General features: G+C 41.9%; 1 protein-coding gene across 1 annotated transcript; it reads left to right on the forward strand.

The window, feature by feature from the left end:
* The first annotated feature begins 1,965 nt into the window (after positions 1-1,965).
* Positions 1,966-9,679, forward strand: LOC146420386 (uncharacterized). Its single transcript, XM_085048322.1, has 5 exons — positions 1,966-2,062; positions 2,508-2,615; positions 4,430-4,501; positions 6,416-6,652; positions 8,024-9,679. The coding sequence occupies exons 2-5, from the start codon at positions 2,582-2,584 to the stop codon at positions 9,655-9,657; spliced, it is 1,977 nt and encodes a 658-aa protein (XP_084904448.1). The 5' UTR covers positions 1,966-2,062; positions 2,508-2,581; the 3' UTR covers positions 9,658-9,679.
* The last annotated feature ends 2,817 nt before the right edge of the window (positions 9,680-12,496 follow it).

Genomic DNA, 12,496 nt, shown 5'->3' on the forward strand with positions numbered 1-12,496 from the left:
AGGGGAGGAAGAAGATGGGGAAGGAGGACGAGGAGGAGGAGGAGGCGAGGGGGTGAGGAAGGAGAGGCAGGGAGGAGGAGGAGGGAAAGGGGGAGGGAAAGAGAGGAGGAGGAGGAGGGAGGAAGAATGGATAGGGGAGGAAGAGGAGGAGGAAGGAGGTAGGAGGAGGAAGAGGAGGAGGAGAAATAAGGGAGGAGGAGGAGAAGGGGAGGGAGGAGGAGGAGGAGGGAGAGAAGAGGAGGAAGAGGAGGGAGATGGGAGCGAGATGAGGAGGAGGAGGGAGGGAGGAAGGCTTGGAGGGAGGAGGAGGAGGAGGTGAAAAAGGAGGAGGAGGGAGAGGGGAGGAAGAGGAGGAGGAGGGAGGAAGGCTGGGAAAGGAGGAGGAGGAGGAAGAGAAGGAGAAGGAGGAGGAGAGGGAGGAAGGCTGGGAAAGGAGGAGGAGGAGGATTTGGGGGAGGAGGAAGAGGAGGGAGAGAGAGGAGGAAGGCTGGGAGGGAGAGGGGAGGAGGAGGTTTGGGGGAGGAAGGGGAGGGAGGAGGAAGAGGAGGGAGGGAGGAGGTTGGGGAGGAAGGGGAGGAGGAGGAGGAGGAGAGAGGAAGGAGGGAGGAGGGAAGGAGGAGAGGAGGAGGAGGAGGGAGAAGGAGGAGGAGGAAGAGGAGGGAGAGGAGGAGAAATAAAGGAGGAGGAGGAGGGAGGGAGGGGTTTGGGGGAGGAAGGAGGAGGAGGAGGAGGAGGAGAGAAGGAGGTTGGGGAGGAAGGAGGAGGGAGAGGAGGAGATTTGGGGGAGGAAGGAGGAGGAGGGAAAGCGGAGGAGGAGGAGGAGAGGAGGAGGAGGAGGAGGTTGGGGAGGAAGGAGGAGGCAAAGGAGGAGTTTTTCTCTCTCTCTCCATTTCCGGGTCACGCCGAGAGCGACAGCGGCGGGATCGGGAATTTGGGATTTTGGGATTTTGGGATTTGGGATCGGAATTTGGGATCGCGACCGGGACCGGGAAAAGGATCGGGATTTGAGATTTGGGATCGCGATTTAGGATCGGGACCGGGATTTGGGATTTGGGATCGCGACCGGGATTTAGGATCGCGACCGGGACAGGGATCGGGATTTGGGATCGGAATTTGGGATAAGGACCGGAATTTGGGATGGGAATTTAGGTTCGGGATTGGGAATTTAGGATCTGAATCGGAACAAGGATCGGGATTTGGGATTTTGGGATTTGGGATCGGAATTTAGGATCCGGATTTGGGATCGCGACCGGGATTTAGGATCGGAACCGGGATTTGGGATTTGGGATCGGGATTTGGGACGAGGATTTGGGATCGCGATCGGAACCGGGATTTGGGATCGGAATCGGGATAAGGATCGGGATTTGGGTTTGGGATCGCGAGTGGGACAAGGATAGGGATTTAGGATCGGGACTGGGATTTAGGATTTGGGATTTGGAATCAGAATCGGGATAAGGATCGCGATTTGGAATCGGAATTTGGGATCGGGACCGGGATTTGGGATTTGGGATCGCGACAGGGACCGGGATTTGGGATTTGGGATGGGAATTTAGGATCGGGACCAGGATTTGGGATCAGAATCGGAACAAGGATCGGGATTGGGATTTGGGATTTGGGATTATTTGGGATCGCGATCGGGATTTGGGATCGGAATTTAGGATCGGGATTTGGGATTTGGGATCGGAATTTAGGATCGGGATTTGGGATTTTGGGACCAAGATTTGGGATCGCGATCGGGACCGGGACCGAGATTTCGGACCGGGATTTGGGATTTGGGACCAGAATTGGGATTTGGAATCAGAATAGAGATTTGGGATCAGGACCGAGACCGGGATTTGGGATTTGGGATTTGGGATTTGGGATTTGGGATTTAGGATCGGAATCGAGATTTGGGATCAGAATTTGGGATCGTGATTGGGATTTGCGATCAGGACCAGGATTTGGGATTTGGGATTTTTGGGATTTGGGATTTTTGGGATTTGGGATTTTTGGGATTTGGGATTTTTGGGATTTTTGGGGTTTGGGATCAGGCTCGGGAGCGGCGCAGGGAGAGCCTCGGCAGGTAACGAGGAGAAACCCCAAATCCACCCCAAATTATCCCCCAAAAATCCCAAAATTATCCTAAAATTATCCCGAAATTATCCCCAAAATTATCCCCAAATTATCCCCAAAATTATCCCCCAAAAAATCCCAAAATTATCCTGAAATTATCCCAAAATTATCCAAAATTATCCACAATTATCCCCAAATTATCCCCAAAATTATCCCAAATTTTCCCCAAATTATCCCAAAATTATCCCCAAATTATCCCAAATTTGCCCAAAAAATCCCGAATTCCCAGAAATCCCAAAAATTGGGAAAAAAACCCCAAAAATCAGGATAAAAACCCCAAAAAATGGGAAAAAACCCCAAAAATTGGGAAAAAACCCCCAAAAATTAGGATTAAAACCCCAAAATTTGGGATTTTTTTGGGATCCTAATGGGAATTTTGGGGAATTTCGTTGCAGGAGTTTCGGAATTTTCGGAATTTTGGGAATTTTTGGGATTTCCCGGAAGAAACTCCCAAAGTTTTGGGGTGAAAATGCAGGAGAACTACGAGAATGTGATTTCTTTGGGTAAGAAAATCCCAAATTTGGGGAATTTTGGGGAATTTTTTGGGGTGAAATTTGGGATTTTTTGGGGTGGAATTTTGGGGTTTTTTTGGGATTTATTTAGATGGAATTTGGGGGATTTTTTGGGATTTTTGGGATTTTTTTGGATTTATTTAGGTGGAATTTTGGGGTTTTTTGGGGTGGAATTTGGGGAATTTTCCAATTTTTGGGGATTTTTTTTTGGTTGGAATTTTGGGATTTTTTTTGGTGGAATTTTGGGAATTTTTTGGGATTTTTTTGGTGGAATTTGGGTGATTTTGGGGGATTTTTTGGGATTTTGGGGGTTTTTTTTGGGTGGAATTTTGGGATTTTTTGGGATTTATTTGGGTGGAATTTGGGGAATTTTTTGGGATTTTTTGGGATTTTTGGGGGATTTATTTGGGTGGAATTTGGGAGATTTTTGGGTGGAATTTTGGGATTTTTTTGGGTGGAATGTGGGGATTTTTTGAGATTTTTTGGGGTTTTTTTTTGGGTGAAATTTTGGGATTTTGGGGATTTTTTTGGGGTGAATTTGGGGATAATTTTGGGGATTCTCTTGGGGATAATTTGGGGGAAATTTGGGATGATTTTGGGATAATTTGGGGTGGATTTTGGGGAGGAATTTTGGGGATAATTTTGGGGAATTTTGGGTTTTTTGGAGGAATTTTGGGACTTTTTTGGTGGAATTTTGGGACAATTTTTGGGACAATTCTTGGCACAATCCCCAGAAATCCCCAAAAATCCCCAAAAATCCAAAAAAAATTCCCAAAATTCCCAAATTTTTCCCCAAACCCAGCGGAGGAAATCGCCATCAGCTGGTCGAGGATTTGGGGATTTATTTGGGGTTGAATTTGGTGAATTTTGGGAATTTTGGGAATTTTTTTTGGGCAGAATTTTGGGAATTTTTGAGGTGGAATTTTGGGACTTTTGGGGTTTTTTTGGGGTGAATTTGGGGTGAATTTGGGGATTTTTTGGGATTTTTTTCAGGGTGGAATTTTGGGATTTTCTTGGGATTTATTTGGGGATTTTGGGATTTTTTTGAGTGGAATTTTGGGCATTTTTTGGGGGTGAAATTTTGGGATTTCGGAATTTTTTGGGGGTGGAATTTGGGGATTTTTTGAGTGGGAAATCCCCAGAAAGCCCTGGAAAAATCCCCGAAAATTCCCGTTTTTTCCCAAAATTCCCTTAATTCCCATTTTTTCCCAAAAATTCCCAAAATTCCCATTTTTTTTCCCAAAACCCAGCGGAGGAAATCGCCATCAGCTGGCCGAGGATTTGGGGATTTCTTTGGGGATTTTGGGATTTTTTTGGGGGAAGAATTTTGGGATTTTTTGGGTGGAATTTTGGGATTTTTTGGGATTTATTTGGGTGGAATTTTGAGATTTTTTTTGGATTTATTTGGGGTGGAATTTATTTGGGCGGAATTTTTGGGATTTGGAGAATTTTTTGGGGATTTTTTTGGGATTTTTTGGGTGAAATTTTGGGATTTTTTGGGATTTATTTAGGTGGAATTTTGGGGTTTTTTTGGGATTTTTTGGGATTTTTTGGGGTGAAATTTGAGGGATTTTGGGATTGTTTGGGGTGGAATTTGGGGAATTTTATTTCAGGTGGAATTTGGGGATTTTTTGGGATTTTTTTCAGGGTGGAATTTTGGGAATTTTTGGGATTTATATGGGAATTTGGGGATCTTTTTGGGGCGGAAATTTGGGGATTTTTTTGTGGAAAATTCCCTAAATTCCCAGAAACCCCAAAAATCCCATTTTTTTCCCAAAATTCCCATTTTTTCCCCCAAAACCCAGCGGAGGAAATCGCCATCAGCTGGCCGAGGATCACTGCCTTCGCCGAGTCGCAGCGCCGAGCCGTGAGCACTGGTGAGAGAATTCCCGGGAATTTGGGGAATTTTGGGGAAATTTGGGATAATTTTGGGAGGTTTTTGGAAAAAATGGGGGAATTTTGGGGGGTTGGGAGGGATTTGGGGAGTTTTTTGGGGAATTTTGGGGGAAAAAATGGGGATTTTGGGAAAAATAATGGGAATATGGGGAAAAAAATAGGAATTTTGGGGGAAAAAATAGGGATTTTGGGGGAAAAATTGGGGATTTTGGGGCAAAAATTTGGGGATTTTGGGGCAAAAATTGGGGATTTTGGGGGAAAATTGGGGAAAAATGGGGATTTTGGGAAAACGGGATTTTGGGAAAAAATGGGGATTTTGGGGAAAATGGGGATTTTGGGGGAAAAATGGGGATTTTGGGAAAAATGGGATTTTGGGAAAATGGGGATTTTGGGGGGAAAAATGGGAATTTTGGGGGGAAATTGGGATTTTGAAAAAATGAGGGTTTTGGGGGGAAAAATGGATTTTTGAGGTTTTTGGGGGAGATTTATTGAGGTTTTGGGGGAATTTGTTGAGATTTTTGGGAAATTTTGGGAGGTTTTTTTTTATTTTGGGAGGTTTTTGGGAATTTTGGGGTTTTTTTGATTTTGGGAGGTTTTTGGGGGTTTTTTTGGGAATTTTGGGAGGTTTTGGGGAATTTATTGAGGTTTTAGGGGGAATTTGGGAGATTTTTTGGGGGAATTTTGTGGTGTTTTGGGGGATTTTGGGAGGTTTTTGGGGATTTTGGGAGTTTTTGGGGAATTTTGGGAGGATTTTGGGAAATTTGGGATAATTTGGGATTTTGGGGAAGAAAAATAGGGATTTTGGGAGTTTTTGGGGGAATTTAGATGTCAAAAATGGGGATTTTGGGGAGTTTTGGGAGAATTTATTGAGGTTTCTTTGGGAATTTTGGGAGTTTTTTCTTAATTTTGGGAGTTTTTTCTTAATTTTGGGAGTTTTTTTGGGATTTTAGGAGGTTTTTTTTGGATTTTGGGAGTTTTTAAAGATTCTGTGAGGTTTTTTTTGGAGGATTTTGAGGTTTTTTTGGGGGGAATTTTCCAAGGGGTTTTTTTTGGGATTTCTTGAGGTTTTGGGGGAATTTGGATATTTGGAAATATTTGGAATAATTCTGGAATAATTTCAGGATAATTTTGGAACAATTTCATCATAAATTGGAGATAATTCTGGAATAATTTCAGGATAATTCTGGAATAATTTCAGGATAATTTTGGAATAATTTCAGGATAATTTCGGAATAATTTCATCATAAATTGGAGATCATTCCGGAATAATTTCAGGATAATTTTGGGATAATTTGGGGATAATTTTGGGATAACTTTAAGATAATTCTGGAATAATTTCAGGATAATTTTGGGATAATTCTGGAATAATTTCAAGATAATTTCAGAATAATTTCAGCATAATTTGGAGATAATTTTGGGAGAATTTCAGGATAATTTTGGGATAATTTTAGGATAATTTTGGGATAACTTTAGGATAATTTTGGGATAACTTTAGGATAATTTCGGGATAATTTCAGGATAATTTTGGAATAATTCTGAGATAATTTTGGGATAATTTCAGGATAATTTTGGAATAATTTGGGGATAATTTTGGGATAACTTTAGGATAATTTTGGGATAATTTGGGGATAATTTTGGGATAACTTTAGGATAATTTTGGGATAATTTGGGGATAATTTTGGGATAACTTTAGGATAATTTTGGAATAATTTTGGGATAATTTTGGGATAACTTTAGGATAATTTTGGGAGAATTTGGGGATAATTTTGGGATAATTTCAGGATAATTTCAGAATAATTTCATCATAAATTGGAGATCATTCCGGAATAATTTCAGGATAATTTTGGGATTATTTTGGGCTATTTTTGGACTCATTTTTCCCCCCAAATTTCCAGGATTCTCTCCCGGGCCGGAAGCTGACCACGCCCACCCAAGCCCCTCCCCCCCGCCAGCCCCTCCCCCTCCCTCCCTGCCAGCCAATCAGAGCCTCCCGAGCCTCATCCCAAATATCCCAAATCATCCCAACAATCCCGAAATTCGGCGACAGTTGGGATTGATCCTGCAGAGAGCCGGGAGGAGCCAAGTGGAGAGAATGCTGAGGGAGCTGTGCAGCGAGCAGAGCAGAGATGGAGGTAAAAATTGGGAATTTTCTGGGAAAAATTCATGGAAAAATTGGGAAAAATTGGGAATTTTCATAGGAAAAATTGGGGATTTGGTGGTGGAAGAGATTTGGGATTTTTGGTGGAAAAATCTCTGAAAATTTGGATTTTTTTCCCTGAAGAAATGGTGAAAAATTGAGGTTTTTCAGGAGAAAAAAGGAAGGAAATTTGGATTTTTTTCCTGAAAAAAATCGCAGAAATTTGGGGTTTTTCATGAGAAAATCCCTGAAAATTTGGGGGTTTTCCTTGAAAAATGGTGGAAATTTAAGGATTTTTCACCAAAAAAAAGGTAGAAATTTCTGAGTTTTTTCTGAGAAAATATCGGAAAATTTGGGGTTTTTTCCTGGAAAAATGAAGGAAATTTGGGGTTTTTTTCCTGAAAAATGGTGGAAATTTAGATTTTTTTCTGGGAAAAATGATGGAAAATTTGGAGTTTTTCCCTGAGAAAATCTCCCAAAAATTGTGTTTTTTTCCCTGAAAAAATCCTGGAAATTTGGGGGTTTTTTCTGGAAAAAATGGTGAAAATTTAGGGATTTTTCGCAAAAAAATCTTTGAAATTTATGGTTTTTTTCTGGAAAAAATGATGGAAATTTTGGGCTTTTTCTTGAAAATATCATGGAAATTTAGGGATTTTTGGCGAAAAAAATCGCAGAAATTTTGGGGCTTTTTCAGGAAAAAATGATGGAAATTTTGGGGGTTTTTTCCTGAAAAAATCTCAGAAAAATTAGGTGTTTTTCATGAAAAAAACATAGAAAATTTGGGTTTTTTTCCTGGAAAAATGATGGAAATTTTGGGTTTTTTTCATGAAAAAATGGTGAAAATTTAGGGTTTTTTCTGAAAAAAATCACAGAAATTTGGGTTTTTTTAATGAGAAAATCTCAGAATTTTTGGGTTTTTTTCCTGAAAAAATCCTGGAGATTTGGGGTTTTCCCCCCAAAAATCATGGTCAAGGTGAAGTCCATCCATGGATTTCCATGGAGAAATTTGGGAGGAAATTTGAGTTTTCAGGGAAAAATTTGGATTTCAAGGGAAAAAATTTGGATTTCCAGGGATAAAATTTGGGCAGAAATTTGGATTTTCAGGAAAAAATTGGGTGGAAATTTGGATTTTCGTGGAAAAAATTGGATTTCCATGGAAAAAATTGGGTGGAAATTTGGATTTCCATGGAAAAAATTGGATTTCCGTGGAAAAAATTTGGATTTCTGTGGAAAAATTTGGGCGGAAATTAGGTTTTTCGTGGAAAAATTTGGATTTTCATGGAAAAATTTTGGATTTCCATGGAAAAAATTTGGATTTTAATTGAAAAAATCCAGGCTTGGATTCACTCCTCCCATCCCCATCCAGGTTCCTCCGCCGAGGACGATCCAACCTCCCCGGAAATCCCGGAAAATCCCGGAAAAACCGGGAAAACCGGCAGCTGCTCGGAATGCGGGAGGCGCCGGAAACAGCCGGAAAAAAAAACCGGGAAAAGAACGGAAAAAACGGGAAAAAACGCGGAAAAAACGGAGAAAAACCTGGAAAAATTGGGGAAAAACGGGGAAAAAATGGGAAAAAATGCGGAAAAAATGGACAAAAATGCGGAAAAATTGGGAAAAAATACGGAAAAAAACGCGGAAAAAACTGGAAAAAACGCGGAAAAAACCGGGAAAAACCCGGAAAAATCCCACAAATGCTCGGATTGCGGGAAGGGCTTCAGCCGAGGCTCGAATTTGGCTCAACACCGGCGGATCCACACCGGGGAGAGACCTCATCGCTGCCAGGATTGCGGGAAGGGATTCATCCAGAAATCGGATTTGGAGCGACACCGGAGGATCCACACCGGGGAAAAACCGTATTGCTGTCCGGATTGCGGGAAGAAATTCAGCGTGAGCTCCCACCTGGATCGCCACCGGAAAATCCATGTTGGAATAGGGTTAGGACCGCCGGGAAAGAGCCGGAAAATCCCGGAAGGTTGCGTTTTCCGCTGCCAGGATTGCGGGAAGAGCTTCGGGCAGAGGGCGGCGTTGGCGAAACACCGGAAGACGCACGGAGGGGAGAAATCCCACAAGTGCTCGGATTGCGGGAAGAGCTTCAGCCGCGGGTCGAACCTCACGCAGCACCGGCGGATCCACACCGGGGAGAGACCTCATCGCTGCCGGGAGTGCGGGAAAGGGTTCATCCAAAAATCCGATTTGGAAAGACACCGGAGGATCCACACCGGGGAAAAACCCTATTGCTGTCCGGATTGCGGGAAGAAGTTCAGCGTGAGCTCCCACCTGGATCGCCACCGGAAAATCCACGCGGCGTGCCGCTGCCCGGAGGATTCCGGGAGGTTCCGGCGGGTTTTCCGGAACTGCGGGAAGTGTTTGGGGAAAGGGAAGATCCAGGAGGTTCCCCAGTGCCAGGATTGCGGGAAAAGCTGTGAAAAAACGCCGGAGAAAATTCCGGAAAAGCCGTTTTCCTGCCAGGAATGCGGGAAAAGCTTCGGGCAGCGCTCGGCGTTGGTCAAACACCGCCGGATCCACACCGGGGAAAAACCTTATAAGTGTCCAGAATGTGGGAAAGGATTCATCCAAAAATCCGACCTCACCATCCACCGCCGGATGCACACCGGGGAGAAACCCTACGAGTGTCGGGAGTGCGGGAAATGCTTCAGCGTCTCCTCGAATCTCCTAACCCACCAACGAACTCACCTCGGGGAGAAACCCTTCCAGTGCCAGGAGTGCGGCAAGAGCTTCATCCAGAAATCCGAGCTCACCATCCACCGCCGCGTCCACACCGGCGAGAAGCCCTACGGCTGCGGCGAGTGCGGCAAGAGGTTCAGCCGCAGCTCCCACCTCAACCGGCACCGGCGGACGCACCGCGGCCGGCCGGACGGCGAGCGGCGGGGAGCCGCGGCGGCGCCGGCCGGCGTGGCGGCGTTCCCGGCGTTCCCGGGGGCGTTGGGGGAGCTGCCCTGGGCGCTGGCGGGGCCGGGCAGGGCCTTGGTGGGTAATTAGGGGAGGGTTGTTAATTGGGGCTGGGGTGGGGAGTTGGTTGGGTGGGGAGGTGGAGGGATTGCCGCGAGTTTGGGGTTTCGGTTTCCGTTGGGAATTGGGATTGGTTTGGTCAAAAATCCATAATTGGGTTTGGTCTCAACTCATCCCCATTGAGTTTCCATGAGTAATTAAAGATCTCTTGTTAATTAGGGTTGATTTCACTCATTGGGTTGAATTCACTCATTAACTCATTGGGAAAATGGAGAAATTCCCATAATTTTGGGGTTTCGGTTTCCGTTGGGAATTGGGATTGTTTGACCTGGAATTGTCGTTGTTGGGTTTGGTCTCAACTCGTTTCCATGAGTAATTAAAGGTGTCTTGTTAATTAGAGTTGGATTCGGTAATTAACTCATTGGGGAAATGGAGAAATTCCCATAATTTTGGGTTTTGATTTCCAGATCCTAACTGGGATTGTTGACCTGAAATTCCCATTGTTGACTTTGGTCTTAATTAGTTCCCATTGAGTTTTCATGGCTAATTAATGACCTCTTGTTAATTAGGGTTGGATTCACTCATTGGGTTGAATTAGCTCATTAATTAATTGGGAAAATGGACAAATTATCCTCTAAACCGCAACAAATTCCCATAATTTTGGGGTTTCGATTCCCATTGGGAATTGGGATTTTTGACCTCAAATTCCCATTGTTGGGTTTGGTCTCAACTCATCCCCATTGAGTTTCCATGGGTAATTAAAGGTGTCTTGTTAATTAGAGTTGGATTCGGGAATTAACTCATTGGGAAAATGGAGAAATTCCCATAATTTTGGGGTTTTGATTCCCAGAGATCAATCGCGATCGGTTTGGTCAAAAATCCATCATTGGGTTTGGTCTCAACTCATCCCCATTGAGTTTCCATGGCTAATTAAGGATCTCTTGTTAATTAGGGTTGATTTCACTCATTGGGTTGAATTAGCTCATTAATTAATTGGGAAAATGGAGAAATTCCCATAATTTTGGGATTTTGATTCCCATTGGGAATTGGGATTGTTGACCTCAAATTCCCATTGCTGACTTTGCTCCCAATTAATTCCCATTTAATTAATTCCCGTGGTTAATTAATGATCTCTAATTAATTAGGGGTTGATTGACCTCGTTAATTAAGCAGTAATGAGGATTTCCCAGCATTCCCAGTGCTCCCAGTGCCAAACTGGGATTGGTTGGAAAAAAAATCCCAAATTTGGGAAAAATCTCCCCAAAAAATTGGGGAAAATCCCAAAAAAAATTGGGAAAAAATCTTGGAATTCCAGAGGGAAATTTGGGAATTTAGGGAAAAAATGGGAATTTGGGGGAAATGTGGAAATTTGGGGGAAAAATTCAAAATTTGGGGAAAAAATTCAAAATTTGGGGGAAAAATCTCAAAATTTGGGGGAAAAAATCACAAAATTTGGAGGAAAAATCTCAAAATTTGGGAGAAAAAAAATCAAAATTTGGGAGAAAAAAAATCAAAATTTGGGGGAAAAAAAATCACAAAATTTGGGAGAAAAATCCTCAAAATTTTTGAGAAAAAGATCAAAATTTGGGGGAAAAAAATCTGAAAATTTGGGAGAAACTCAGAATTTTGGATAAAAACCCTAAAATTTGGGAGAAATCCTCAAAATTTAGGGGAAAAAACCCCCAAAATTTGGGAAAAAAAACCCAAATAAGTGAGTTTTGGAGGAAATTTTGGATTTTCCTTTGGATTTTCCAAGTTTTTCCCCCAAAAAAAGGGAATTTCGAGGTGTTTTTAGCTTTTTTTTATTTTATGGGATTTTTTTAAATGGAATTTTTTGGGGATTTTTGTTACTTTTTGCGACTTTAAAAATAAAAATTCCAACTTGGGATGAAAAAATTGGAATTTTCCATCGTTTTGCCCCAAAATTTAGGGATAAAATTCCCAAAAATTGGGATTTTCCATCATTTTGCCCCAAAATTTAAGGAAAAATTCCCAAAAATTGGGATTTTTCATCGTTTTTCCCCAAAAATTAGGGATAAAATTCCCAAAAATTGGGATTTTCCACAGTTTTTCCCAAAAATTTAGGGATAAAATTCCCAAAAATTGGGATTTTTCCATCATTTTGCCCAAAAAATTAAAGGAAAAAATTCCCAAAAATTGGGATTTTCCATCATTTTGCCCCAAAAATTAGGAAAAAATTCCCAAAAATTGGGATTTTTCATTGTTTTTTCCCAAAATTTAGAGATAAAATTCCCAAAAATTTGGATTTTCCATCATTTTGCCCCAAAATTTAGGGATAAAATTCCCAAAAATTGGGATTTCCCATCATTTTGCCCCAAAAATTTAGGGATAAAATTCCCAAAAATTGGGATTTTCCATCATTTTGCCCCAAAAATTTAGGATAAAATTCCAAAAAATTGGGATTTTCCATCATTTTGCCCAAAAATTTAGAAATAAAATTCCCAAAAATTGGGATTTTCCATCATTTCCCCCAAAAAATTTAAGGAAAAAATTCCCAAAAATTGGGATTTTCCATCATTTCGCCCCAAAATTTAGGGAAAAAATTCCATAAAATTGGGATTTTCTGTCATTTTGCCCCAAAAATTTCAGGAAAAAATTCCCAAAAATTGGGATTTTCCATCATTTCACCCCAAAATTTAGGGATAAAATTCCCAAAAATTGGGATTTTTCATCGTTTTGCCCCAAAATTTAGGGATAAAATTCCCAAAATTGGGATTTTCCATCATTTTGCCCCAAAAATTTAGGGAAAAAATTCCCAAAAATTGGGATTTTCCATGATTTTGCCCCAAAAATTTAGGATAAAATCCCAAAAATTGGTATTTTTCCATCATTTCGCCCCAAAAATTTA

Source organism: Lichenostomus cassidix, unplaced genomic scaffold (assembly GCF_008360975.1).
Source record: "Lichenostomus cassidix isolate B80296 unplaced genomic scaffold, HeHo_3.0 HiC_scaffold_857, whole genome shotgun sequence".
NCBI lineage: Eukaryota > Metazoa > Chordata > Aves > Passeriformes > Meliphagidae > Lichenostomus > Lichenostomus cassidix.

Coding starts and splice junctions, on each gene's coding strand:
- LOC146420386 (XM_085048322.1), top strand. CDS start 2,582: ATGCAGGAGAACTACGAGAATGTGATTTCTTTGG. Junction 2,616..4,429: donor CGAGAATGTGATTTCTTTGG/GTAAGAAAATCC, acceptor CCCAAAACCCAG/CGGAGGAAATCGCCATCAGC. Junction 6,653..8,023: donor CGAGCAGAGCAGAGATGGAG/GTAAAAATTGGG, acceptor ATCCCCATCCAG/GTTCCTCCGCCGAGGACGAT.